At 42.7% G+C, this 25,038-nt stretch overlaps 1 protein-coding gene across 1 annotated transcript; it reads right to left on the bottom strand.

The window, feature by feature from the left end:
• On the bottom strand, positions 329–25,038 carry BAALC (BAALC, MAP3K1 and KLF4 binding). Its single transcript, XM_021388163.1, has 3 exons — positions 24,640–25,038; positions 7,493–7,650; positions 329–4,586 (listed from the first exon to the last, which is right to left on the bottom strand). Exons 1-3 carry the CDS (start codon positions 24,800–24,802, stop codon positions 4,482–4,484), a joined length of 426 nt encoding a protein of 141 aa, XP_021243838.1. The 5' UTR covers positions 24,803–25,038; the 3' UTR covers positions 329–4,481.

The following is a 25,038-nucleotide window of genomic DNA, read 5'->3' as shown; positions in this document are numbered from 1 at the left end:
TCATAGAATCACCAAGTTTGGAAAAGACCCCCAAGACCATCCAGTCCAACCATCCACCTATCAGCGATATTTCCCACTAAACTGCTTGGAACAACATCTAAAGTTTCTTGAACACCTCCAAGGACAGTGACTCCACCACCTCCCTGGGCAGCCCATTCCAGCACCTGACTGCTCTTTCAGAGATTCTTCCTAACGTCCAACCTGAATCTCTCCTGCCTCAACTTGAGGCCATTCCCTCTAGTCCTATCATTAGTTACATGAGAGAAGAGGCTGACCCCCACCTCACCATAGCCTTCCTTCAGGCAGTTGTATAGAGCGATAAGATCTCCCCTCTGCCTCCTCTTCTCCAGACTTAATAATCCCAGTTTCCCCAGCTGCTCCCCATAAGACTTGTTCTCCAGACCCCTCACCAGCTTCTCTATCCTTCTCTGGACACTCTCCAGGGCTTCGATGTCATTCTCATAGGGAGGGGCCCAAAACTGATGACAGTACTTGAGGTGCGGCCTCACCAGTACTGAGTACAGAGAGATGATCCCTTCCTTGCTCCTTCTGGCATCACTATTTCTTATACAAGCCAGGATGCCATTGGCCTTCTTGGCCACCTGGGCACACTGCTGGCTCATGCTGACCAACACCCCCAGGTTCACTTCTTCACACAGTCTTCCAGCCACTTTGCTCCAAGCCTGTAGCGTTACGTGAGGTTGTTGTAGTCAAAGTGCAGGACCCAGCACTTGGTCTTGCTGAACTTCATCCTACTGACCTCATCTCAGCTATCCAGCCCATCCAGATCTCTCTGTAGGGCCTTCCTACCAGCAGGCAGATCAACACTTCCTGCCGACTTGGTGTCATCTGCAAACTTAATGAGGGTGCTCTCAATGCCCTTATCCAGGTCATCAATAAAGATACTGAACAGAACAGACCCCAATACTGACTGCTGGGGAACACCACTCGTGACTGGTCACCAGCTGGATTTAACTCCATTCACCACCGCTCTCTGGGCCTCGCCCTCCAGCCAGTTCTTCACCGATCAAGGAGTGTACCTGTCCAAGCCATGGTCTGCCAGCTTCTGTAGGAGAATACTGTGGGAGACAGCATCGAAAGCTTTGCTGAAGTCTAGGTAGACTATGTCAAGAGCCTTTCCCTCATCCACCAGCCTGGTCAGTTGATCATAGGAGATAAGGTTGGTCAAGCAGAACCTGCCTTTCAGGAATGCATCCTGGCTGGGCCTGATCTCCCAGTTGTCCAGCACATGCCATGTGATCACCCTCAAGATGATCTACTCCATGACCTTCCCTGGCACCAAGGTCAGGCTGACAGGCCTGTAGTTCACTGGATCCTCTTTACAACCCTTCTTGTAGACGGGAGTCACATTAGCAAGCCTCCAATCCTCTGGGATCTCTCTGGTTGACCAGGAGCACTGGTAGATGGTGGAAAGTGGCTTGGCAATCACCTCTGCCAGCTCCCTCAGCACCCTTGGGTGGATCCCATCCGGCCCCATGGACTTCTGGCAGTCCTGGTGGAGTAGTAGGTCTCAAACTGTTTCCACCTGAATCGTGGGAGGTTTATTCTGCTCCCCATCTGAGACTTCCAGGTCAGGGAGAAGAGAACCCCGAGGATAACTGATCTGATGTTAAAGACGGATGTAAAGAAGGCATTGAGAACTTCAGCCTTGTCATTATCCTCAGTGGTCATGTTCCCCACCGTATCCAGTAAAGGACGGCAAGGTAGATAATAAGGTAGTTTCTATTCAGAATGAGTAAGAGGAGTAATGTTTTACAAGAAAAGAGTTTATGAGGTTGTTTGTAACTAGACATGGTTTGTGTCAAGAAAGTTGGATCCAGTCTTTGAATATCCTGAAGTTATCTTTCAGGATATAAACATGTTTATGGGACATTGAAGTAGCTGCAGAAACTTACCATGAGCAGGTAGAAGGGCAATGCAGAGCAATTGGACTTTCCAGCTCCACAGCTGACACACGGATGGAGAACACAGTCAACATAAGCAACGTAAGAATGGATAACGAGGCACCAGTGCAATAAACTCCTCCTGCTAACCACCTTCACATCTCACACTCTGAATGAGACTCAGAAGACTGGCTCCCTGCTGACTGCCCAGATGCAGACAGGGCTCTCCCTCGTACCTATGTGCTATGCAGCATTGCTGCCTTTCCTCTGTATTGTGACCCAACACATCATATGGAACAGGTTGCCCAGAGAGGTTGTGGACGCCCTGTCCCTGGAGGCATTCAAGGCCAGGCTGGATGTGGCTCTGGGCAGCCTGGTCTAGTGGCTGGAGACCCTGCCCGTAGCAGGGGAGTGAAAGTCAATGATCTTTGAGGCCCTTTTCAACCAGGCCACTCTATGATTCTGTGATTCTACAATATGCCTTCGGCCAGCACACCGGTATGAAGTGATTTCTCAGCCAGAAAATAACTTACTGCCAGGACTCCTTTGTCACTGCAGCTGCTTGCCCTAATGCTGTTAGGAACCTCTCTGTGGAACAGTATTTTATGTAATGCAACTTCCTTTTGCCTTCTTTAAAAATCCACTGTTCCCTTACGCATCATTCATTCCTTTCCATAGCTATCCTTTATCACATGAGTTTATGCTGTACTCCCTCTGCCTGTAAATTCTTTGAAACAGGAGTGGTTTACAAGTTTGGCACAGATCTGGGCTGGTTCACAGTCTGCTCTGCACAAATCATGCAGACTCCTGAATGTGTGCTTTCAATCAGATTAGCACATGGCCTCAAACAATGGCTATCCATTTCTATGTGAATGTCACCGAGCTGCTACAGCCATTGCTTATTGTTAGAGTGAGTCAAGTCTCTTCCTGTCCTGTAATGTTGCAAGCAAGCTGGCAGAGAGCCACAAGCTGGAGATACATGCAGACAGCACTTGGTTTACTTGTATAACAGTATTTTCAGTACTTTTTCATTCTCTTATGTAAAAATCTAGCAAAAGATCACTTTCCAGGTAGCATGCTGAACTGCAGAAGGCTCAGCACAGGTTCATCTTCCATTTTTAGGACAAATAAAAATAAATATTTCTTATAAATACATCTTCTATTATATGCAAAACTCTCTTCCTGGCTCTGGATTTTGCCCTGCCTTTGTGTTAGAATAATTAATAAACAATTCCCTATTGCATAGACTTGTTTTCCAACAAGTTATTAAGTAATCATAAACATAGCAGCAAGTTATTAAAGTGGTCCTAATATGGAATAAATTAGGAATCAGTTCCACAATTCTATTTATAATAATTTTCCCAAGTGCAAATGGGACTTATTGCAGTTTGTACACGGATTTTCTTTCCAATGTCATCTATTTGTTATGAACAATCTTTAAATAGCTGTTTCAAATGGCACTCTAAGGATATCCATATATATATGTTTGATGGAGGAGGCAAATAAATCTACCTCTTCTATCTTCAAAAAAAGAGCAAACTGACAGAGAACATACAGTATTATTTTTATATTGAGAAATAATATGTTGAATTAATTCCTGGTCTTCACTACATTGAAAATTTATATTCCTTTTAGCTGTATATTTATGATAAACATGGAGTAGTGTGATTCAGGATGCATACTATGCAATTAAATACATTCTTCACACCAAATCTACTACTACTGATCAAATAGGGTTAATTCTTTTGAGCTGTCATTGATGGAATATTATTTTAAGAATTACGGATATTTTCATGTAAAGTTGGTGATCACTTACTTTCCAGAGCCTAGTGAAGTCAGTCTGGGACTCCACATAAGTAAAGGGATGGGTCTAAAAATCCAAAACAGACATAACTTTATCGGCCACCTACAACTGGGAACTTCAAGGAAGGTCAATATGAAAGTTACCACTTTTAGGACCTAAAATCTGTCCATATATAAAATAAATTAAAATTAAGTAATTAAAAGACTAATATATAAAAAGGGTACTACGTGACTGACTATATTTAAGTGATATATGTAGTTTTAAAGAGATTTCGTGGAAGCCACCTATGTTGCTATTTCCAAGACATCTGTGTCTGAGTTTGGTGAGAGTGAGATCTTTAAGCATTCAAATCTACTGTAGATTCTGTAGATTTGAATGTGCACACTTAACAAATTATCCTTAAAAATGCAGGTTCATTTTCTTCATTTGCTGTTTTAAATTGGGATGAGCAATACCCATTATCATTCAGTCTCATCCTACTAGCAATGCGGAACAGAACACATATGAGCAGATCACATAGCACTTAGTAAAGAACAAATGGCACAAATGTTGGTGTTTGTCTGCGTGGTGCCACTGCTGCAGACAAACGCCATCTGAACGCCATGCAGTGTCTGCAGATGTTTTCTACAAAACATGATTCTGAAGGCACTCGACAGCAGCTGCCTGCTGTATCCAACACAGAACATCTGGAGATCTTCAAATCATCAGTGACTGACCACATGTAAAGTGCAGCAAAGGATTCTTAGGTCCATCCTCACTTTTGCGTTCCTTTGTTAATTGACACAATTCTTTGTTATCCTTTTGTCGCTGGGTCTGATGGTTTTCGAAACATTAATGGTGACTTCTTTCACGGACATTTTCTGTGTGTCCCGTTTACTCTGTGGAAGTTTTAAACAGCACAGTGAGTAGTACAGTGACAGGACAGAACCACTGACGGTTGACTCCTAATTTATCCAAGTGGCTCTAACGAACAGAAACACCTCAGCATTCCCTTCACAGTGCAGTGACATGGAGCAACTTTCTTATGCAACAGAGATGTAAACTTCTATAACTGCTTTAAAGGCTGTGGACATCAGTAGGCTTTGGATCAACCCTTTTTGGGTATCATTAGCATTTCTGTATGCATGTATTATGAAAGTGAAGCAAATCTTTTTTCAGTTCAGAAATGAAAATTAGGGATTCCTTTGGATGTCACTTGGAAACAAGAGTAATTAGCCTAAAACATAATTTTCTGTAGTTTCTCTTAGATTTCTTAAATCAAAACATTGTTTCAAAATAACACTTATTTCTGCTTGCATTTAAGACCTATACGCTTGCATATAAGACCTCTATATACCCTCCAGAACTTCATCGGGTTATTTCCAAATATTCAGAAAACTCCATCTGTCTGAGACATGCAAGTGCAGCCTTAATTTAAACTAACCCTTCTTCATGTCTTAGTTTGTCTGCTTGTTTCCATAAACAATGTGCAGTAAACCAGATAGGTGTAGCAAAGGACACTCATAACCAGACAGATATAAAGAGAGAGTGGAGATAGGTGTTTTTGGTAATTGCATTTCCAGTGCTTCATGAGACAATTTGCAAATGCAAATAATGCCAAGTAAATTGAGTGTAATTTGCTTGGTAATAATGTTAGAGGTAATAATGTCTGGTAAACTTCCACTGACATGAGTGGAAAGTATATATTTATCAGAGGGCAAAACCTGGGACTCGCATAGGCCAGTACATATTACTTCACATATATGCAAGCTGAATAGACCTGCTCCTTTCCAGTATACTCTCCCAGTGCTCATATTCACACAATGATTCTCCAAATGCTACATATATCGTGAAAATCAAGTAAGTTATTGTCAGTCAGTGACATAACCTGGACTCCACCTTTGTTTTTGAGGTTGATAGACCTTCACTGTTATTAGGACTTCTTTCATCAGCAGAATCTTTTACTTCCAGGACTTTTTCACAGTATGGTATCACAGAATCCCAGGATGGTTGATTCTGCTCAAGTGGGGACCCTGCCAAGAACTCTGTCCAGCCATTACCCTCATGAGAGAATGCTAAGCTTTACCAGACACAGCCCACATCATAAGCCATCTCTTTCAACACCACAAATTGAACTTGTCATGTGACCAGTGGTATAGATGAAGAAGTAGGAGGCTGTAGAGCTTGATGCCTAAGAAAATGAGACAGAGAGGAAAAGCAATATTCCCCACAAGCCAATGGGAGAACCCAAGTCTTCTGAGAGTGGAATGTTCCATATCACGTTGCTTTCTACAACATCTAGAGATAATAGGAAGTGTTGTCAATATGACTACTCAGATGAATAAAATGGACACATTTTGAGTTGAAGGGGTAGAAATAGTCACCTTCTCTCCACTAGGCACCTAAATTTTAGGTATCTGAATTGGAAATCTATTATCTTATGCTTCCCTAAATAGCAGAGAAACCAAGATTCAGAACGGCAATTCAGAGCTGGAGCCTGATGCAGGTAATGTGCCTTGCCCACTGTAGGAACTTGTATTTCCGTTTTGGCTGTAATAAATTTAAACAAATTGTCTTCCTTTCTTAGATACATATATTTACAAGTGTAGAATGATGTTAACGCGCTGCTAAAAGTGCTACACCACTATCTGATGCTAGGATTCAATAATACAAATACCTTACTGAATGTATCTTAACTAGGAAAAGGTGGGAGGATACATTCAAAGCCATAAGGATCCAGGTCAGGAACCTACACTGTGCTGAGAAGTCCAATTATAGTCAACATTCACAATATTAATATGTTGTGGAAGTTTGCCCATATTTCCTAGTAAGTCTAAATTTTTCAATTGCTTGCAAAATTGGAAAAACAATCTTCTCCAACAATATGTCAGATATACACTATAATTCTTGAGTGTGGCCAAGTCTCTTTCAAAATGGATTAATAAAGATGTTAGTTGCGTTCAGCTACATTCAGCCTGACAAACTGATTTTTCTCTGTAGGCTAATGAGGCTAATGTTTATGACAGACGTTTATGTTTTTTCTTCACAGCAAACCTGTGGTTCTAGGTGTTGTGCTGATGTATGACATGTATCCATATTTTTGGAGCTGTGGCAAACAGCAGGATTCGTGTCACTGGGAAATGTTCCTGTTCTACAAAAGTGCAGCACGTAATACAGTGAAGGTTTAAAATAAGCACAAAGGAACCAATGTGGTGTTTGTTAGAAAATCCAAGTTAGAGTTTAACATGGATTGAGTTGTCCATTTGCTTAGGCCTCAAAGCCTTGCCTTTTCATGCTGGTCATTACACCAGATGATCCTTCTACAAAGCTTACAGTAGGTGAGGGGGGAAAGAGGCAGGGTCTGATCCAAAACCTAGGGACATTGCTGAAAGGACTCCCATTGCCTCCTTCAGGCCTTGCATCCAGCCATGAATGAACCATGCACCGCACACGATTTCAGCAAAGCAGTAATGAAGGAAAAACACATTCCCTTTCAGATTATTAGTCTAAACAGTTAGCACAACACATGACACAGAGGGACTGAGCTGAAAAACAGTAAGCTTTTTCTTTTTTTTTTTTTTGCCATACCACAGGCATGAATTCCTCCAACTGCCAAATAAATCATCAATTCTGTGGCCATTCGGGCATGAGACATCGCCAGAGATGCTGGGCCTAATCGTGCTCTGGTGTGGTGCCATTAATGTATCTTATCCCATTTTGACTGCAATGAGGAGAGTTATCACAAAAGTGATGTTGACTCAGCTGAGGCCAGAGCCAAGCACCAGGCACACAGCTGCACCCTCACCTCTGCTGCTCGGAAGCTGCTCTGCCGTGGTGGCCCAGCTCCAGCAGTGTTCATGCACTGGGCCCCACTGATGGTCCTCTTCTCAGTGCTCACAATCCCCGTGGTGGCTGGTGTTGTGGTTCCTCCTGCCTGAGTTGATTTGCCATCCTCCAGAATACCTAGTGGGGATATGGGAAATTGTCAATTAGTACTGAGCAGTGGTTGGTAACTGTGGCTTCCTCCTATTCACCCCTTTTTGTGACAGTACAAGCCAGAGAAGGCGCTTCATGGTACCACAGTGAGAGCATCCTACCTCCTTTTGTAGCTCCTATCCTTACATTTTGGATCACTTGCCCTTTCTCCTATATTTCACCATGAAACATTGGCTCAGGAATGATGGAAAATGGGTTAATGAGTGTGGCATATTGGTAAGAGCTCTCCATCTGCTCCAAATACTGGGACTTCCCACACACAGCAGCATGCATGACTGAGGGTTCGTCTCAGGACCCAGAGGCAAGCACCAGAGTGGGCTACCGTTAAAGCTGTTCCACTATTACTCTATTTCTGGTCTCCAGTTTTTTAACCAGAATTGGAGGAAAGAAACTCAAGAAAAACAATTTTCATGCTGTTCTGACTATCAGTAATCAAATAAATGATTAATTTGCTTTCTGCTCTAGCTGGGTGGAGAAGGCAGGCGTTGTGCAGTATGATACTGACCAGCCTAAAAGAATTTTCTCATCTTATTGCATTAACAAAAATCAGTTGTCATTTACAGGGAGTGCAGAGCACTATGCATCTGGTTGCAACACCAGGTCTGAAATCCAAACTCAAAGAGCAAGTGAGATGCATGACTGTAGCTCTCAACTTTATTTCCAACAAAGCTTATTTATAAAGAGCTTTATTAGAATAAAATTATCAAATAAGAAAAACCCACAGATAGACTTACTAACTGGCAATGCAGATATCAAAACTAAAGAAGCAGCAAGTAGTCACAGATTGTAAGGGAAAAATACATGTGAGGAAAAACAGACAATTCATTGCTACTTGAAGTGTGCATTGCACCATCATCATGCGCATTCTGCCATGAATTGGGTGGGAATACAAGCACAATATTAAGAATATTGAAAGTGAAACAAGGTAAAGCCTGAATTATTTCCCAGAGATCTGTCAGAAAAGCTGCTTTATCAATGGAAAGTAACATTGCATTCAAAGGCAATGACTGAAATCAATGAAACTTCACCCAAATATTCAAAGTCGTTATTTAGAAAATGTGTAAAGTTGTGTTAAGATTTATGAAGCCTAAATAAAAACTAGTCATTGTATTTCCCTAAGCAGTCAGAAGATGGGGTTAGAGTTTTCCTAGGACAGTTTAACTTGTGGTAGTTACTGAGAATAATGCTAAATTGTCTACTTTCTTGACTGATAGAAAAAAAAATTGATTTGAAACTTGAAAATATTATAGTTTACTTAGGAAGACAAAATACTTGCATTTTGAAGCTGTATTCTGCTGCTAGATATAAAAACTAATACTGTTCTTACACATAAATCTAGAGGTAACTTCTCATAGACACCAGTAAGCCATGTCTTCTGCATCTCCAGAAAGTCCATCTCTACTTGTACTTTAGGTTTTGTGTCTTCCTATCACTCTGCAGTGCACAATGAGAGATAAAAGTGTCATGAAACAGTAGAGGCTGATACAACACAGAAAATCAGTTTTCAGGAAGTGAGATGGAGAGGCCAGTAGCTATGCCTGAATACAAGCTCTAAGCCAGTGGTCATGGCATAGTTCATTTACTCACCTTGCACTGGAGCTCTGTGAACAAACCTGAGCACAGCTATGAACAGGCAAAATGCCCTGGGCATCCTCTGTTAACTCCATTAATTGAATCTTGGACATTTCAAGCACATATGAGCTATGAGTTTTTCATTCTACGGAGTTATCTTGATAAATTAATTTCAACCATGTGTCTCTTCAGCCATCTGGCCTCTAACTAAGTTGTCTTGTGAAACAGCTGTTCACTGAAAAGTTACTTTGTCATTAGGCACAACTGCTCATTCATCAGAAGATTGTGATCTGTCTTCTGGTGTCCGTAGAACAACTTTTCTTACATCAGAACATTTTTGGAGGCCGATGGAAAATCTCAATCCTGCAAATGGTGTACATGGTTCATTTTTTGTCATCTGCTAGTCTGCAGCCCAACTGTCATCTTTTGCAAGGTTGAGAGGTCAGAAGTGAACAAGGTATCAACATCTGAGCCTTCCACTGTTAATCTCTACATCCTTACTAAGGTGATCTCACAGTCACTGATACTAGATGATCTTACCTGTGCAGCAAGCTTTCTTATTTTATTCTGAAAGATATTTGCTATTCTCAAGTTAAGAAACTCCTGACTGCAAACCAGAGATGATATTAAAGAAAAGACAGGAGCAGATTGTTGCTTTTTAAATAGAAACTATTTTGCATTGCTATTTGGGGTTTGCCACAGTACACAGACAGGGAAGAGCTGACCTTCTTCTCCTCCACAGTCTGGAATTTGCAACCTAACAGGCCAGTAATACTCAGTCTTGCCTGAGTGTCATTTAAAGCAAGTTAACCATCTAGTTACTGATATCAGCCCCACAGCATGGGTTCAGAAAACATCCTCCACAGATTTTCACTGTACAGCTTCAGCAGAAATATAAATGAATGGGCTCAGTAATGTTACTTCCCTTCTCTCCTGCAGTCTGTCAGGACAACCCCTGCCAGAGGTCTGTGGGCCTCCCAAGCCCAACGAAAAGAGTAGATCCCACCACAATGCTCTGACAACTCCACTTTTTCTTTTTTTTTTTTTTATCTTCATATAACCTGGCAAGCCTAGAATATTCTTATGTCTCTGTTCCCAAAATCGGGGTTTCTGAATGGTTATCAAACCCCCACAAAAGTAATGGTGAACCTCTCCCCAGGAATGGTTGGACAGTGTTTGGTCCTCTTGATGGCTGCTGGGAGAGCACACGCTGAGCAGCCCCAGAAACCCAAGTCTCGCTTCACAGTGAGAACTGCACTTAGAAGGATTTGTTCTCCCACAGCAATGGGACAGTTTCAACTGGCTTTCTAGCTGCACAGGCAAGCTAATATTTGTATTTCTTAGCAATTCTGTTGAAATCTTTTGGACTGTAGTTCAACAAACACCTCTTTCAGCAGCATCAAGGAAAAAAAAGGTTATTTTTAACTGAAATCAATCTCCAGGCTTCATCATCCAGTGACACAAGCGGTAGCCTTGGCACAACTTAGAAGGTAACGAAGGCAGCAGAGAACAAGCAGCAGAGAACAGCTAGAGCTGGGACGGTCACACACACCTGAGCGCACTTGCCCAGCTACAATCATTCTTCTCATACAGCTGTCTTGCTGGGCTACCTGAGTCCTTTGGAGGCGTGTTCATGTTGCTTCAAACCATCCCAGCATCAGGGACACATATTAGCTTCATCCATTCAGCATGGATTCACCAAAAACACCTGGCGTGTTACAAAAGAAAGTGTCCAAAAGACTTCTAAAGTTGCTGGTCCAGAGAAGGAACACGACAGACTGCTTACACAAGTCTGATGGTTTAAATTGAATGATAATCTTCAAAAAACCTTTTTTTTTTTTTTTTTGTATTTACAAATACAGAATTTGAATAATTTTGAAAAAAACATCAAATTTGCACAAGTTTGGGTTTTTTCAATTTAAATTGTGGCACTAAAGTACTGTTCAAACTTTCACAAATATGAAAGTTTAGAAAAATTTGGATGGAGTCAAAAATCAACTTCAGTTATTTAATGTGACACAAAAAAAACCTAAAATTGGTCTATACGATATCTGTGCACATTCAAAGTGTTGCACAGCTTAAAAGAAGGGCATTTAAGAGCAGTTTTACAAGTGTATCGATACAGGGTGAACAGAAAGATACCTGAAATGGAAGGCTTCTCAATACAAGCATGAAGATAAGCAAGATAGGAAAATCTGTCTCTAATATATATCCTACATGAAGAACAAAAGGCCTATTAAAGGTAATATAAACTCATAGAGTAGGAAAAAGTGGAGAAAACACCATACTTCTCACTATTAATGCAAAAATTTAGTGGTCTTTTTAGGCAGCTCATATAAGCAATATATACATTACTTAGAACAAATAAATAAAATTAGCCCTCCAAGAACTGCTGCTGCTTGTACTTCATAGTTCATCAAAGCTCAGAGTATTCAGACTCATAGTAGGACACCAAGTTTTTCCAGTCTTTCTGGGATAACTACCTACTTTCTTCACTGTAAATAATGAAAAAATCAACCTGTATGAGCAAACATCATAATTAGTTTTTAGAAAGAAGAGTCTGAACAATTCAATGACTCTGTTACCTTAGTTCTATCCTAGCTCTACATCTCTATTAAATAACCATAGATACTATCATTGAGCTCCTTAGTCTTCCAGACTTTTAAATCATGGATTAGCCAGGGATAGGACACTGCGGTAGTTTAAAAGACATACATTTTCTTCATAACAAAATTCTAGGCAGTAAACAATATTGTTCAAAGGCATATTTCAGTTCTTAAATGACTCTTGAAAACAGTGTTCCAAAAACTTGCTCAGAGACATGAAAACTAATGTCCATTTAAAACAAACCATGTTTAAATCACACTCTGTAGCTTTTTGGAACCATTTAAATGGGGAGGGAACAACCTAAGAAAGATTTTTAGAGGATCCTTTTCATTAACAGGATCATCATAGAGAAGTCAAAGAAAATGTAAAATATGGAATTAAAATTTTAGGTGTGCATTTCTGACTTTTTCTGTTTTAATGACAACACAAGTGATGACAAAACCAGGCTGTACTTCACACAGCCTGGTTATGTCTAAGAATTAGTGCACAGACTATTCTTTGTGAGAATGCCTCCCAGAAATGAGAGGAAATTTTCACAATTAAGATTTAACTCTATTTGTGTAGATTTTAGTGTGGAAATAAAGATGATTTGAAGATGGCAAAGATGACTTAATTAATTCAGATTGCTAAAGAAAAAATAATAGAGTAAAAAGCAAGCTAGTCATGGACCAACAGTTGACACAGATACAGGGAGAAATAATTCCCTGTGTGTTTCTCACGCTGTTCTCCTCCCTGAGGTCAGAGCATCAGGTGGTGGCCACAGCTGGACACAGATCTGACCCCAGTGCGCTGCAGGCCTGACCCAGCACCATGCACCCTCTGCTGTCCTGTGGCACAGTCATGAACAAAAAGCATGGGTTTGTTCAAAGTCTGTTAAATTTGTATCTTTGGAATTGACTCAGATAAACCAGTAAGGTTGCATTTTCTGGTTCAGCAGCACCTTTTTTTGGGTTTGTTTATCACGGCTGTTATCTCCTGAATAATGCATAAGATACCGGTTTATAAAATGCCTGCATAATGAGATACCCAGGCACACCGCACTGTAAAGACTCAGAGAAAATTCACAGTAAAGAACGAACACCACTACTACAACATGCAGCTGCTTCCAGAGAAAATATGTATTTGGTATCATCACTGAGTTCCTTGCTTTTAATGTCACACAGATGGATAATAAGTAGACAGAACATTGAAATACCTGTCTGCTATGTCTGCTCTCCTGATTTGAATCTACTCATGCTTGGGAAAAATACGCGTCTGCAGGACTGTATGTTCTCCCATAGCATAAATGCAATATGAAACGGATCCTGTTAAAACGGAGAGGAGGCTGTGAAGTGCTGGAGTCATTGCCTCTGAAGCAGAAGCCTAAGGGATGAGGCCAGAGGGCCAGAAACACCACAGTAGATTTTTTTTTCCCAACAAGGAAGAATTTAGAAACTTTCAGACATAACACTGAATTTGTGCAGGAGGGTGGAGGAGCCGGGAGATCTGCAGAGGGAGGGCCTGTTGTGGCAGGAAAACACCATCAGAAACAACAATCTGTATTTACTGAATGAGAAATATAATAATGCAACACAGTTACTGCCCAGGCATTCAGAGAATCCAGAGAGATTTATCTGAACTCTACCATGATGCAAACTGCAGACGGTGAAGCAAGACGAAGCCAAACCAAACTGAAGTGTGTGCATTTCGAGCTGCGGGCCCACACTGCCCCCAGCTCGCAGCCTGGCCCAGCGCCAGGGGCTGTGCTCCACAGCCGCTGCCCACAGGACGCCTTCTGGAACTTGGCTTGTCCTAGGAGCAAAGGCATTTTCTGTTTAGAACATATCTTTACCTTCAATGCTAACAAAGTAATAAGTATGAGGAATATGAGGACATCTATGTTGATGCAGGACAAGAGGACTCAGATAACAGCTAATAGACAGCAGAGGGCAAAACAGACTCTGATCCTTATCTGGCTATGGTTTTGTCACATTCAGGAGCCTTAGGGAATTATGCACTTCTGTAAGACAATGGCATTAGTTCTGTGCTAAAAGAATTGTCTCATGGTGAATACATTTTATACTTTTAAACATACACGCATTGGGGTCCTGGCAAAATGGAGAGATCCAGCTCTCCATCTTGGTTTGCTATTTTCCTCCTTCCTCTCACTTCATTTCTGAGCATGAGACAAAAAGGATTCTTAGAGATCTGTATATTTCAAAACTTCTCTTGTCACGGCTATTTTGGAAGAGTCTTCCCTTTGGCAGATAAAAGGAAACTTTAAAAGATTCAAACACTGGAATTTAATGTGCACATGCATAAACAAGCATATGAAAAATAGATCTGAATGTCTAGACAGATTTATTGATGCAATATTAAGATTTCTGCTATAGAATATGCAGGATTCTAGCAGACAAGAGCAGCATTAAAGCTGCAAACCTTCATATTCCCTGAATGGTGCTATTTCCCAGGTACAGGCAGATGCTAACTGGGTATTAGTATGTTTTTATTTTAAATTATTATCAGAATCATGACACAACTACCTTGTAAACAAACTTGACAACTTTGCAACATGTACGAAATGGAAGATACATATAAAATATGTATTTATACCAACTAGAAAAAGATTGTTGTGGTGTGCAACAATCTTTAACAATGCGCCTCTTGCTGCAAAATATCAGTCTGGGTTTTAGATTTGTTGAATTGTCACATTGCATGCATTTTGAAGATGCAGTGATCATTTCAAGAGTCAAGCCAAGGGATATGGCAAGGAAAATAGACTTCAATAGTCCTTCCCAAATAGTAAGGGGAAATTGGTCTGATCCTGAAGGGAGCATTAAGAAATGTAAACTTAAAAGAATAGAAGCAGTAATCAGAGTGCTAAGAAAGAACTGAATGACAGAAAGACTGTTCAATGTAATGTAATGGATGAAGAGACAGGTTTTAATACGTGGAACAGGAACAATGAACTGAATTTTCACTGTATTGTGGAATAAGAAGTGGCAATATTTTGGAAGAGCCTTCATGTACAGGGAGAAGACAAAGGCATTGATTGCTGAGCATTTTTTAAGCCTGGGAAAATCTGGAGATAGAACATATTAAGAAAGATACCTGTGCTGCTTGACGTGTCAGAAACAGATCACTCGTGCTTCCAAAGTAAAAAATCAACATACAAATAGCAAGCCATCAAAGCACTTTTCGTACTACTGCATTTCAGAAGTATAGACACATAGCACACAGATCCGCTTCTGCATGTGTAGAGACATATGCTATGTTTCAGTACTGTCTGTAAAAACTCACCTTAAAAATTATACACTCCACACACAATGCCTTACTTCATGGCTGTCCAAACTAAGTCTAGTCGCCCTGTTTTCCAGAAGTGCTTATTTTTGGCTCAGATCTCGTCTGAACTTTTCCTTGTAAAAAGCAAAAAAAAGAAAAAGTTCCAACTATAGGAAAGCACCACGCTGGGTGGAAAACAAGAAGCAGCCTGCTGACCCTCTCCCAGCCATCCTTATCACAACTGCACCCACCCTGTTTTAAGGGAGGTTCTGAACAGTGGCTTAGAGTTGCAGATGTTCTCATGGCCTGTCCTTCTCCTTGACATGGTCCTTAGGGATAGGGCAATGAAACATCACTCACTATGTTTTAGAACAATTTCCAGTACAGAAACAGGAAGTATTATTACCATTCTGATTACCTAACTAATCATGTGTGGAAGTTTAAGATGAGTAGATTGTATCATTTCAATTAATCATACCCAGGAGCAGCAAAATATTTAGACAGATTAAGTCTTCATGAAAAGCAACTATAAGCACATGACATTTGAGCTGAAACAACTCTTCAGTTTTACTTTCTGAGGTTCAGCAGCTGGAAATCAAAGCTGAAGGTTCCAGGTAAGACATGAGATGTATTTTATTGATAAGTGATTAGCTACTGGTATAATTTACAATCACTTTGGCAAAATGTCAGCAACAGACAAGTTGTAAATACAGTCTGAATGTCCCAAAGAGAAATCGGTTCCATACAGGAATCAATTCAGAAAAGACCAAAGGGCTGTACGGCCAGATGATATTTCCAGCCTGGAAATCTGATAGATATTGATGACTTAATTGTCTCATGGTATGACTGAGATCCTAAAATCCTTTGGCTCAATCTATCTGTACGTGTGTGAAAAAGCAGTCACTCACATTTTGTGTTCATCCTAAAATAAGGGCAGCAGTTGTGTTGAAACATAGCGTCATCGCCCGTTAACAGTCTACTAAACAACTCCATGAAAGTTTTTTCACCTTTTCTCCTGCCAGTGACTCAGAAATCACTCAGATGTGAGTGGCGGAAATTCATACTTCTAGCACAGCAAGTGTTAGCTGACAACCCTTCTGATAGCCCTTCTGGGAAATGCTAGCAGTTTACAAGAATGACAACTGTGACGTGAGAGGAAACAGGGAGAGGATAATATCCATCTGAAACATACAGAAACAAAATCATAAGCATTGCTAGGAAACTGGTAAAAACATCAGTCAAACAACTGAGGGGTTGGCTGATTATTTTGCTCCTCAGTTCCACCTGAACAGACCAGCCCGAATCCATCATCTTCCAGGAGGAATGAGAGGCTGAACAGAACTTCTTTCCCATGAGATACTTAAAATTTAGGGCTCAGTCAAGCCAACAGCACTCAAAAACTACCTGGAGGCTCTCAGTGCACTCAAGAAAACCTTACAACGAAAAATCCTGCCTTGAAGCCTATAGCTGCCAATGCTACCAGTAAAATGTTGCTCCCCCATTAGCCTGTTTGTTTTACTCTTAACCTGTATTTTTCCTAAACAGAACAGAAAAGGCAGTGTGACAATCTGGGGAACTGATTATGCATGTGTTCATCAGATAATAAAATTGTGAAAGGACCACATGATTTGTCATAGTACAATTACAGAACAAGCCATATTTTTCATGCAAGGGCACTGCTGAGCATGGTACATAATCACATAACGCATCTTCTGAAATATTGTCCACATAATCTAGAAAAGAGTGCTGCTTTTTGGGAGTCAAACAACAAGCCGTGTAATCAAATTATGGCTTTGATCATAGAACTGTTAAATCCTACCAATACTGAAACTCAATTTAAGATACAGCTCAACTTTAAATCTCAGTATTTTTTATTGCAACCAGTTGGTTTCATTTTAAATTGCAGAAGTACCTGATAAAAAAGTGGGCTGAGTGATATGTTCTGTTTCTATTTAGAAATATGTTTCTAGAGTTGACCAGCAGTATCCAGATTTCTATCATTTAAGAGCTGGATTACTGCGCTATCTACTCAGTGTGGAAATTTAGGAAATTTAGTCAATGGACAATGAAGTAAACTGGACTCTGTTACATGTTTCCTGTATGAAATACATTCTCCTGCTCCTTTGAGACTGGCAGGAGTCATCTCTTAAATCTTATTCCTGTTTTCAGTGTTAGTTTTGAACTATGCAATCCTAGACTAAAAAATATATTGTTTGAGCTGGCCAGAAGTGTAAATTCATCCCCTCAGAACAGAAAAAAAAAAGAATTTTACATGTCCTGAATTGGGCTATAAAGGAGGAAAGAAAAAGGAGAGATCTTCCCGCAAGAAGGATTTTGCAGAACAATTTCCCTTCCAGAGTCCTGCAGGCAGCAGGTCTCATTGGTGAAAGCATCCAAAGGGGAAGAACCAGCCCTGGGTGCGCTGCTCAGACACCGCTCCAGCATCCCTCCAGCAGCTCTTCCCATGGCTAACGAGAGCCCTGTAGGCAAGCACTAAGAACATCCTTCTTGTCAAAGATTTCAATGCTGCAAGAAGGATTTTTTCCCCTGGAAAATCATCCACAGAGAAGGTTCTGAATCTCTGCTGCAAATCCTCTTGACTGATGCTGAGCAGCGTCTCTCCTTTCCATGAAATCCAAGTGTTCATGCACATCGCATTTTTACTGAACATATTTTATCCACGAGTAAATGACTACGCTGAGGTAAGCTATCAGTCCTGGCAGGTCTGCTCAAGGCTGCAGGAGGGATTTAGCAAGACTTGGCTGTTGTTTAAGGGGGTATTAACTAGAGGCCAAGAGAAGTGCAGGAAAAGCCATTACAGTATATTTAAAAATCATACTTGGTTGGGGTTCAGGTTAAACGATCCACCCCAGTCATTTCCTACAGCAATAACGGTCAGTGCAGCTAGCAAAAAAAGCAAGCTGGAGGCTCATAATGGAGATCTTTTTCTCATCTATCAATTGTATCCAATAATTTTAATGAAATTTATCTTGCTACACACTCTCCCATTTATATGGCAGTTGATATTTATTAATGGAGAATTTATTAAAAAATACTCTGAGATGGCGGGAGTTTGCTTATTTTTCCCACCAGGACACACTCAATATCACTGATATCTTTATACTGAACCAACAGAACACAATAAATGAGAGCACCAACATAGCAGATAATTACACAGAATGACAGTAATGCACAGCACCAGCAGCAGCAGCCTCACCCACATTATTTTCCCTACACAGTCCCCAAGATTTATTCTGTAGCAATCCTCTCATAATCCAGCAAAAAGTTTAAGCACTTGTGGCCTCAGTATCAAGATTTTTCTCCATGCTCAAAAATGAGGAGATGCTTAATTTCAGGAGAGAGGTGGGGAAGGGTCTGGTGACTCAGGGGCAGAGAAGGAAAACGTCCCTAAGTTCACTGATAGTACAGTGAGATATTTTGCTGCTTGCAATCCATATCTTAGTGTTTGTTCTTAAAAAAAACATCAGTACCTATGTGAAATTAAGGCAATGTTATACTACCAAACTAGAGAAAATATGAAAAAATATGGCTTGGACAGATTAACAACCATGGTTGGGCTAAAATATGTGGCTATTAAAAACAGCTCTATTCATCAGGTGAGTCTCATTTTTCCAGAAATTTTAAAGCTGTCTTATGGTGATGTAAATATTGTTTCAGGCCACTGCTGGGTTTGATGCAGGGCAAAACTCAAGTGTATGTACATAATGGAGAGTGGCAGCGTTGAGTGCTTTCAGTTCAGTGCATTGACCACTATCGCTTACTACACAAATTATCCTTTTAATTCTATTATTTTTCTCTAATGCTATCTAAGGCTCTTTATAACTCCCTGAGTCATAGACTGATGCAAAGATGTCTTTTTTTACTGGCAAAGGCTACTGCTATTTTTCCACTCCCGAGGCTGCAGTACAGCTGGGCAGTGCACCGGTGCTATTCCCTTTTCTGTCACTTCAAGTCCACAAGCTGTAAGAAGTTTAGCTAAAGTCACTAAAGTGTTTGTGAATGATCAGTTTTTCTGAAACAGCCATCTCTCGGAGCTCTTTGGCACTGGGTTTGTGCCCCCAGCCCTGCCAACATGGGTTGCTGCTTCCAGAGCATGGCACAGACTGCACAGCCATCTGCCAGCTTCTGGGTGGACTTCACCATGCTGTAATGAACCAGCCTTCAGTTCTCCAACCCACTTCTCTTCTTACACCTGCCCAAACCCATTCCACAGGGGAGCTCTCCTTGTATGGGAAGGCTATTGTCCCTCCATGCAAATTTTAATACACAAGAATCGTGGAATCACAGAGTCACCAAGGCTGGAGAAGACCTCCAAGATCATCCAGTTCAACCATCCACCTGCCACCAATATCACCCCACTAAACCCTGTCCCTCAGTACAACTTCTAAACGTTTCTCGAATATCTCCAGGGACAGTGACTCCACCACCTCCCCGGGCAGCCCATTCCAGCATCTGACCACTTTTTCAGAGAAGAAATGTTTCCTAACATCCAATCTGAACCTCCACTGGCACAACCTAAGGCCATTCCTTCTAGTCCTGTTGCTAGTTACATGGAAGAAGAGGCCGACCCCCACCTCAACACAACCTCCTTTCAGGCAGTTGTAGAAAGTGGTAGGTTCACCCCTGAGCCTCCTCTTCTCCAGACTGAACAATCTCAGTTCCCTCAGCCACTCCCCGTAAGACTTGTGCTCCAGATCCCTCACAGCTTCATTGCCCTTCCCTGGACACACTACAGGGCCTCGCTGTCCTTCTTGAAGTGAGGGGCCCAAAAGCTCTCAAAGTGTGGCCTCAGCAGTGCTAAGTACGGGGGAACGATCACGTCCCTGCTCCTGCTGGCTGCACTATTCCTGATACAAGCCAGGATGCCACTGGCCTTCTTGGCCAGCTGGGCACACTGCTGGCTCATGTTTAGCTGAGCATCAATCAGCACTCCCAGGCCCATGTCTTCCAAGCAGCTGGTGTACAAAGCTGAGCAGATGCAGAAGGCTGCCTTCTGAAAGCTAGATGATAAACATTAGAAGCAAAAACTTTAATTCTCTGAGAAATGTCCCATGTGCCGTATTTTCCTTTATTCTCTGGTTTTTTTTGTTGGTTTTTTTTTTGTGTGTGACTTCGAAGGGTTTCTTTCAGTACTGTCCTCCATCCAGTGACCAGTTACAACTGAACTTGAAAGAGACCATATAGCTAAAATCTAGAAATTGTAATTAAATGGGTTACTTTAACTAATACCATATTACTGTATCTGAGATCGGGATTAAGGCAGAATATGGAGTTACTGTAATGTGTCTGCAGTCCGGGAAGAGGCTGTGTCATTCTGTGCAATTCTGAGCTGCAATAAGATTATCTCCTCAAAATATTACATGCCAGAATGGCTGCTGTAGTTGTTCCTTAGGCATAGCAGACTCAGAAACAACCAGCTCATAAGCAAGCAGCTCTTACAGGCATAGGAGCACGGAAGGATAGTGATATAGCCCGACACGCTGATACCACCAGCAAAAGTGATCACTCTTTGGCTCTGAAGCTAAAACAGATTGTTTTTATGAAATACTTCTCTGCGGTCTGAATTACAAGAAACAATCTGCTGCATAAAGCAAGTCCTTCATTTACAAACTGACGGTCACTTATTCATTTACATTAAGATTTAACTTCATGTTTACCTGGTGGATGAAGCAGGAGACGATTGCAGCTGTGGTCAAAACTGATCCGGGCTGTGTTGTCATGGTGACAGGCATTCAACCAGCCCCAGAATTTCCCTACAGCTGCAGTCAGTCTCTCCTACTGTAAAGAATGGAAACGCAATTTTCAAAAACTTCCATAGGAGAAGCTGCCACTGGAGCACGGCATCCTGTGTGCTGCGCCTTGGCCAGGGGCTAACAGCAAAGACAAACCCGCACCGCCAAGCTCCCCACAGCAGGCAGTGAGCACTGAGACGCTGAGCGGTGGCACAACTCGTCCTTTCACCCAACAGAAGAGAACCGGAGTTATCCATAACTGCACAGCTGCGTTAGAGACAGTCAGCAGCACGTCGCTAGACATTTCTCTCTGATTCTTTGGACTGATTTCTTTTACAGTATTCTTTTTTTTTAAATACAGGACTCCATTCTGCTCCTGTCTCATAGCTGCTTTGCACACGTCTTCATGAGGGGATAAACTGTGGATAATGTTTTTCTCTAAGTGCTTCAGGAGGAAAGAGTTTCCTATAGAAATAACACAAAGACAATAAAAACAAATTGTCTTTGCTTTCAAAGCCTTGACCAGCACCATGAGCCAAGCATTGATAAAAAATACATGAGTGTTTTATTAGTTGAGGCACTGAACAAATGAGTTCAGACAGTTGATACACAGCTTCTCAGTTCTGATACATGAAATTCTTTTTCACTGGTCGCTACATCATTAAAAAATTAATTTCTTCTATTTGTGCTTCAGTCACAATCTCCAGCCGAGGCTGGGGGCTCACGGTGCAGAAACATGGACAGAGCCTGTCCCGAGGAGACCGCCGCACTTGAGCTAACCCATGGCTGTGAGCTCTTTCTGCCCATGAGGCAACATGCTGCTTTATCCAATCTGAGGCACTTTCAGCAGTAATAAAGAAAAAATAATTGAATACAGAAGCTTAGTTGCTGGAAAAAAAAAAAAAAAAAAAGAAACAGTAATAGGATGGGACGGCTTAAGGCCTGCTTGAGAAGAAATATACAATTTGTTACTGTTGCTACTTAATCATTTTATAAAGCACTTCTGTACTGGCAGGAAATTGTGCATCTTAACTTCCCAGCCTACGTATACACACAGACCTGACTTCTCCCAGCAGAACAGAGTAACACAGCAGAATACGCAAAAGTGATCCAAAACACCTCACGGTTTTTCTGCTTTTTTGTCAGTTCAGCCTTTCCCTGTGGTCTGCTTGTGACTTGTGGTGACAGCCCTCGGGACCAGCCTGATCCTGAAGGTTCTCCCTTCCTCACGCAGTTGTTCCACGTGCTGACACCTCCACTTAGCTGAACCAGGCTGCCCGGGAGAGAGCAGGCAGTTTGTGCAGAGGGCTGCAGAGCCCAAGGAACGGGGGCCAAGCAGAAATGCAGCCTGTTATTTCCCCAGCTATACCCTACGCGGTGGCCAAGTCTCGTGAAGAGCTCTCAGCTGGCACACTGACGGGCATCCATACAAGAAGCTGCTCCTTTGCAGCCTCATTTGAGTCTCCTTTTTTTCTCTCCCTCCTGGAAGCCACTCGCCCTATGAACAGTACAGAACCTGATGGTTTAAAAGGTGTCTTTCCATTTCGCCCCCTGCTGTGCTTGATGAAGTTGTTTATTACTTTTATGCTTACCAGCTCACCCCTGCCAGGGGCTCAGCACTATGCTGCAGCAAGCTGCTGTCACATCTTTGCGGCTGTTAGTGACTGGTCCTGAACCTAGGAAACGTTCTGTCTTACTTTAACTATATTATAGCAGTTGCTATCATCCTATATGTTTTCTCATGGAAAAAAAAAAAAAAAAAAAAAAGGAGAAAGAAAATGCAATAAAACAAGTAGGGAAGTGAATAAACATCTTAAAAATGATCACTGGAAGTAGGAAGAAAAGAAAAGTGAAGGGAAAATGAAAAAAACTGAAGTATGACTTCCTTTTTAATGTAATGAAACTTCACCTCTCTGAATGCCTTAGGAAGAGATTCAAACATCTGGCTGCACAAATACATATAGTTCCTGTGAGAGCAGACACAGAAAGCTAAATACGCTGTCTAAGGAGAAGGATATAACGAAATTTTGGGGTGGGATGAGATTACTGAGATTAATGCATGGCAGTTATTAGCCCATTCCTCATTACTATGCTCATTGATTCTGTATACCCTGTGTTCTTTAACCGCTAAGTATTTTGCCCCTCGTCCAGTTACTGAGGTTTCCTGCTTCCAGCTGTGCCAGCGACACATCCCTCTCCTCAATGCCCCATCGTCCTCTTCCCTCCTCTCTTAATCTCTTGTGCCTTTCCCTGTTCTGCAGTTCCCAGCTCTCATAATGATGACGTGTTTTCCTCTTGAAGTCTTAAACCCACACTTGACCTCATTTGCCCCTCCAGCTGCTGCTTCCTTTCCCTTTCATCTGTAAATTCACTCAATGTGCAGCTTCTGGAGCACTTCTCCTCACTCCTTTCCATTCCTACTCACCCTGCAGCAGCCCTCTCTGAAGTCCTCTGGGACTTTCCAGACACCCTTTGGGGCCACCGCGCATCCTTGGGCCAACACAAACTAAACGTGGCTAAAATAACGATAAGCATAGGGTACCTCTTGTTGTGTCCAGCCTTCACTTATGGAGATAACACCATTGCCTCCATCCCAGTTTTCCAGTCAGTATCATCTCAAACCTCTCCAAAATACTTATCTAACTTTTTGTTTTCCGTACAGCATTTTGTATTCCAACCCACCTTCACATTCTCACAATTTCTCCAGGAGCACAGCATACCCTTCCCACCTCTCTCCTCTGCATTTCAGTCGCTGTGGAGTTGTCCTTTGCCCACTCCAGCTGCAGGTGCTGCCCGTGCCCCGGAGCCTTCAGCCACACGCATGATCTCTTCCTGGTGCTTTGCAGCTCAGTGTAGAAGTCTGTGAAGTTACCCTCTCCCACCGTGAAGCTGCCTACAGGCATTTACTGCTCTGTACACAAATTACAATCTAGCTGGCGGCAGACTTTGCCATGTTGTGTTTGTACAGCACCCAGCACAATGGATTTCTGCACCTAGACTGAGATTTCCAGATACTGCTGCACACTGAATGACTCTGAAAACATGAGGAGCCCCACATCAGACCAGAGCTCCTCATTCCCTTTCCCATCTCTGTCCCTGCTGCAACACCACAGGTGCACAACTGAGAACATTCCAAGAACCGAGAAACTCAAACTTGCCAGCCAGCACATTGGTGGGACACCACTTGATCAGTGTTCTATTTTGCTTATCACCTTGATTCGATGGCACCTGGAAGAAGGCTGGTGCATCAGCACCTCTTCGTCATTTTAAACCTATTTCCTAAATAAGCTGTTTTACAAAAAAATCCACATATTTCACAGCAAAAACAAGCAAACAAACAAAAAAAAACCGAATTCTCTTCCCTTCTCTCTGCCCTACCCGAGCACCCCAGACACGGAGAAGCTCTTCCTGCGCACAGCCGAGCATCGCCGTCCTGTCCCCTGTGTGCACTCCCCGAGCCGGGGCAGCACACGGGGGATGCTCCAGTGCGCAGCGCCGCAAACCCGCAGTGTCCTCCAGCCCAGACGTCGCTTCCTGCACGTCTTGGTGGGAGCAGAGACATTCTCTGGGAAACAGGTTGAGCGCACAGCCAGCCCTATACACTCTGCGAACCTAGGCAGCCCTATGCACACTGTAAAACTAGGCACACGCTCTGCGCGGCGCACACCGGGCACAAGGCCAGCCCCACAGCGGGCGCACGGCCAGCCCCACACCGCGCACGCAGATGCCCGGCTCAGGGCAGCCCCCGCCCGGCCCCGCTCACCGGCTCGCCCCGCGCCCAGCTCCCTGCTGCCGGGCTCGGCGCCGCCGGGCTCCTGCGGGCTCTCGGAGTCGGTGTTGGTCAGCCAGGTGGACTCGGTCTCCCGCGTCCAGCTCTCGTAGTAGCGAGGCTCGATGGCGTCGGCCCGGCTGCCCCCGCAGCCCATCGCGGCCGCCGCTCACAGCCGCCGCCCCGGCAGCATCGTGCCGCTCCCGCCCCGCGGCGAGGCACGGCCCCGGGCACAGTACGGACGCGGCACGGGCCGCCTTCGTTCCCCGTCTCCCGTTCGCTCACTCCCACCGCCCCATCGCCACCCGGCGTGCTCTCTCCAACTCCTCCCGCCTTTATCAGCTCCCTTGGCCTCCCTCCTTCCGCTGTCCCCTCCCCTCCCTCGCGTAGTCC

This window comes from Numida meleagris, chromosome 2, assembly GCF_002078875.1.
Source record: "Numida meleagris isolate 19003 breed g44 Domestic line chromosome 2, NumMel1.0, whole genome shotgun sequence".
NCBI lineage: Eukaryota > Metazoa > Chordata > Aves > Galliformes > Numididae > Numida > Numida meleagris.
The sequence above is the reverse complement of the archived record's forward strand: the minus strand, read 5'-3'. Positions and strand labels throughout refer to the sequence as shown.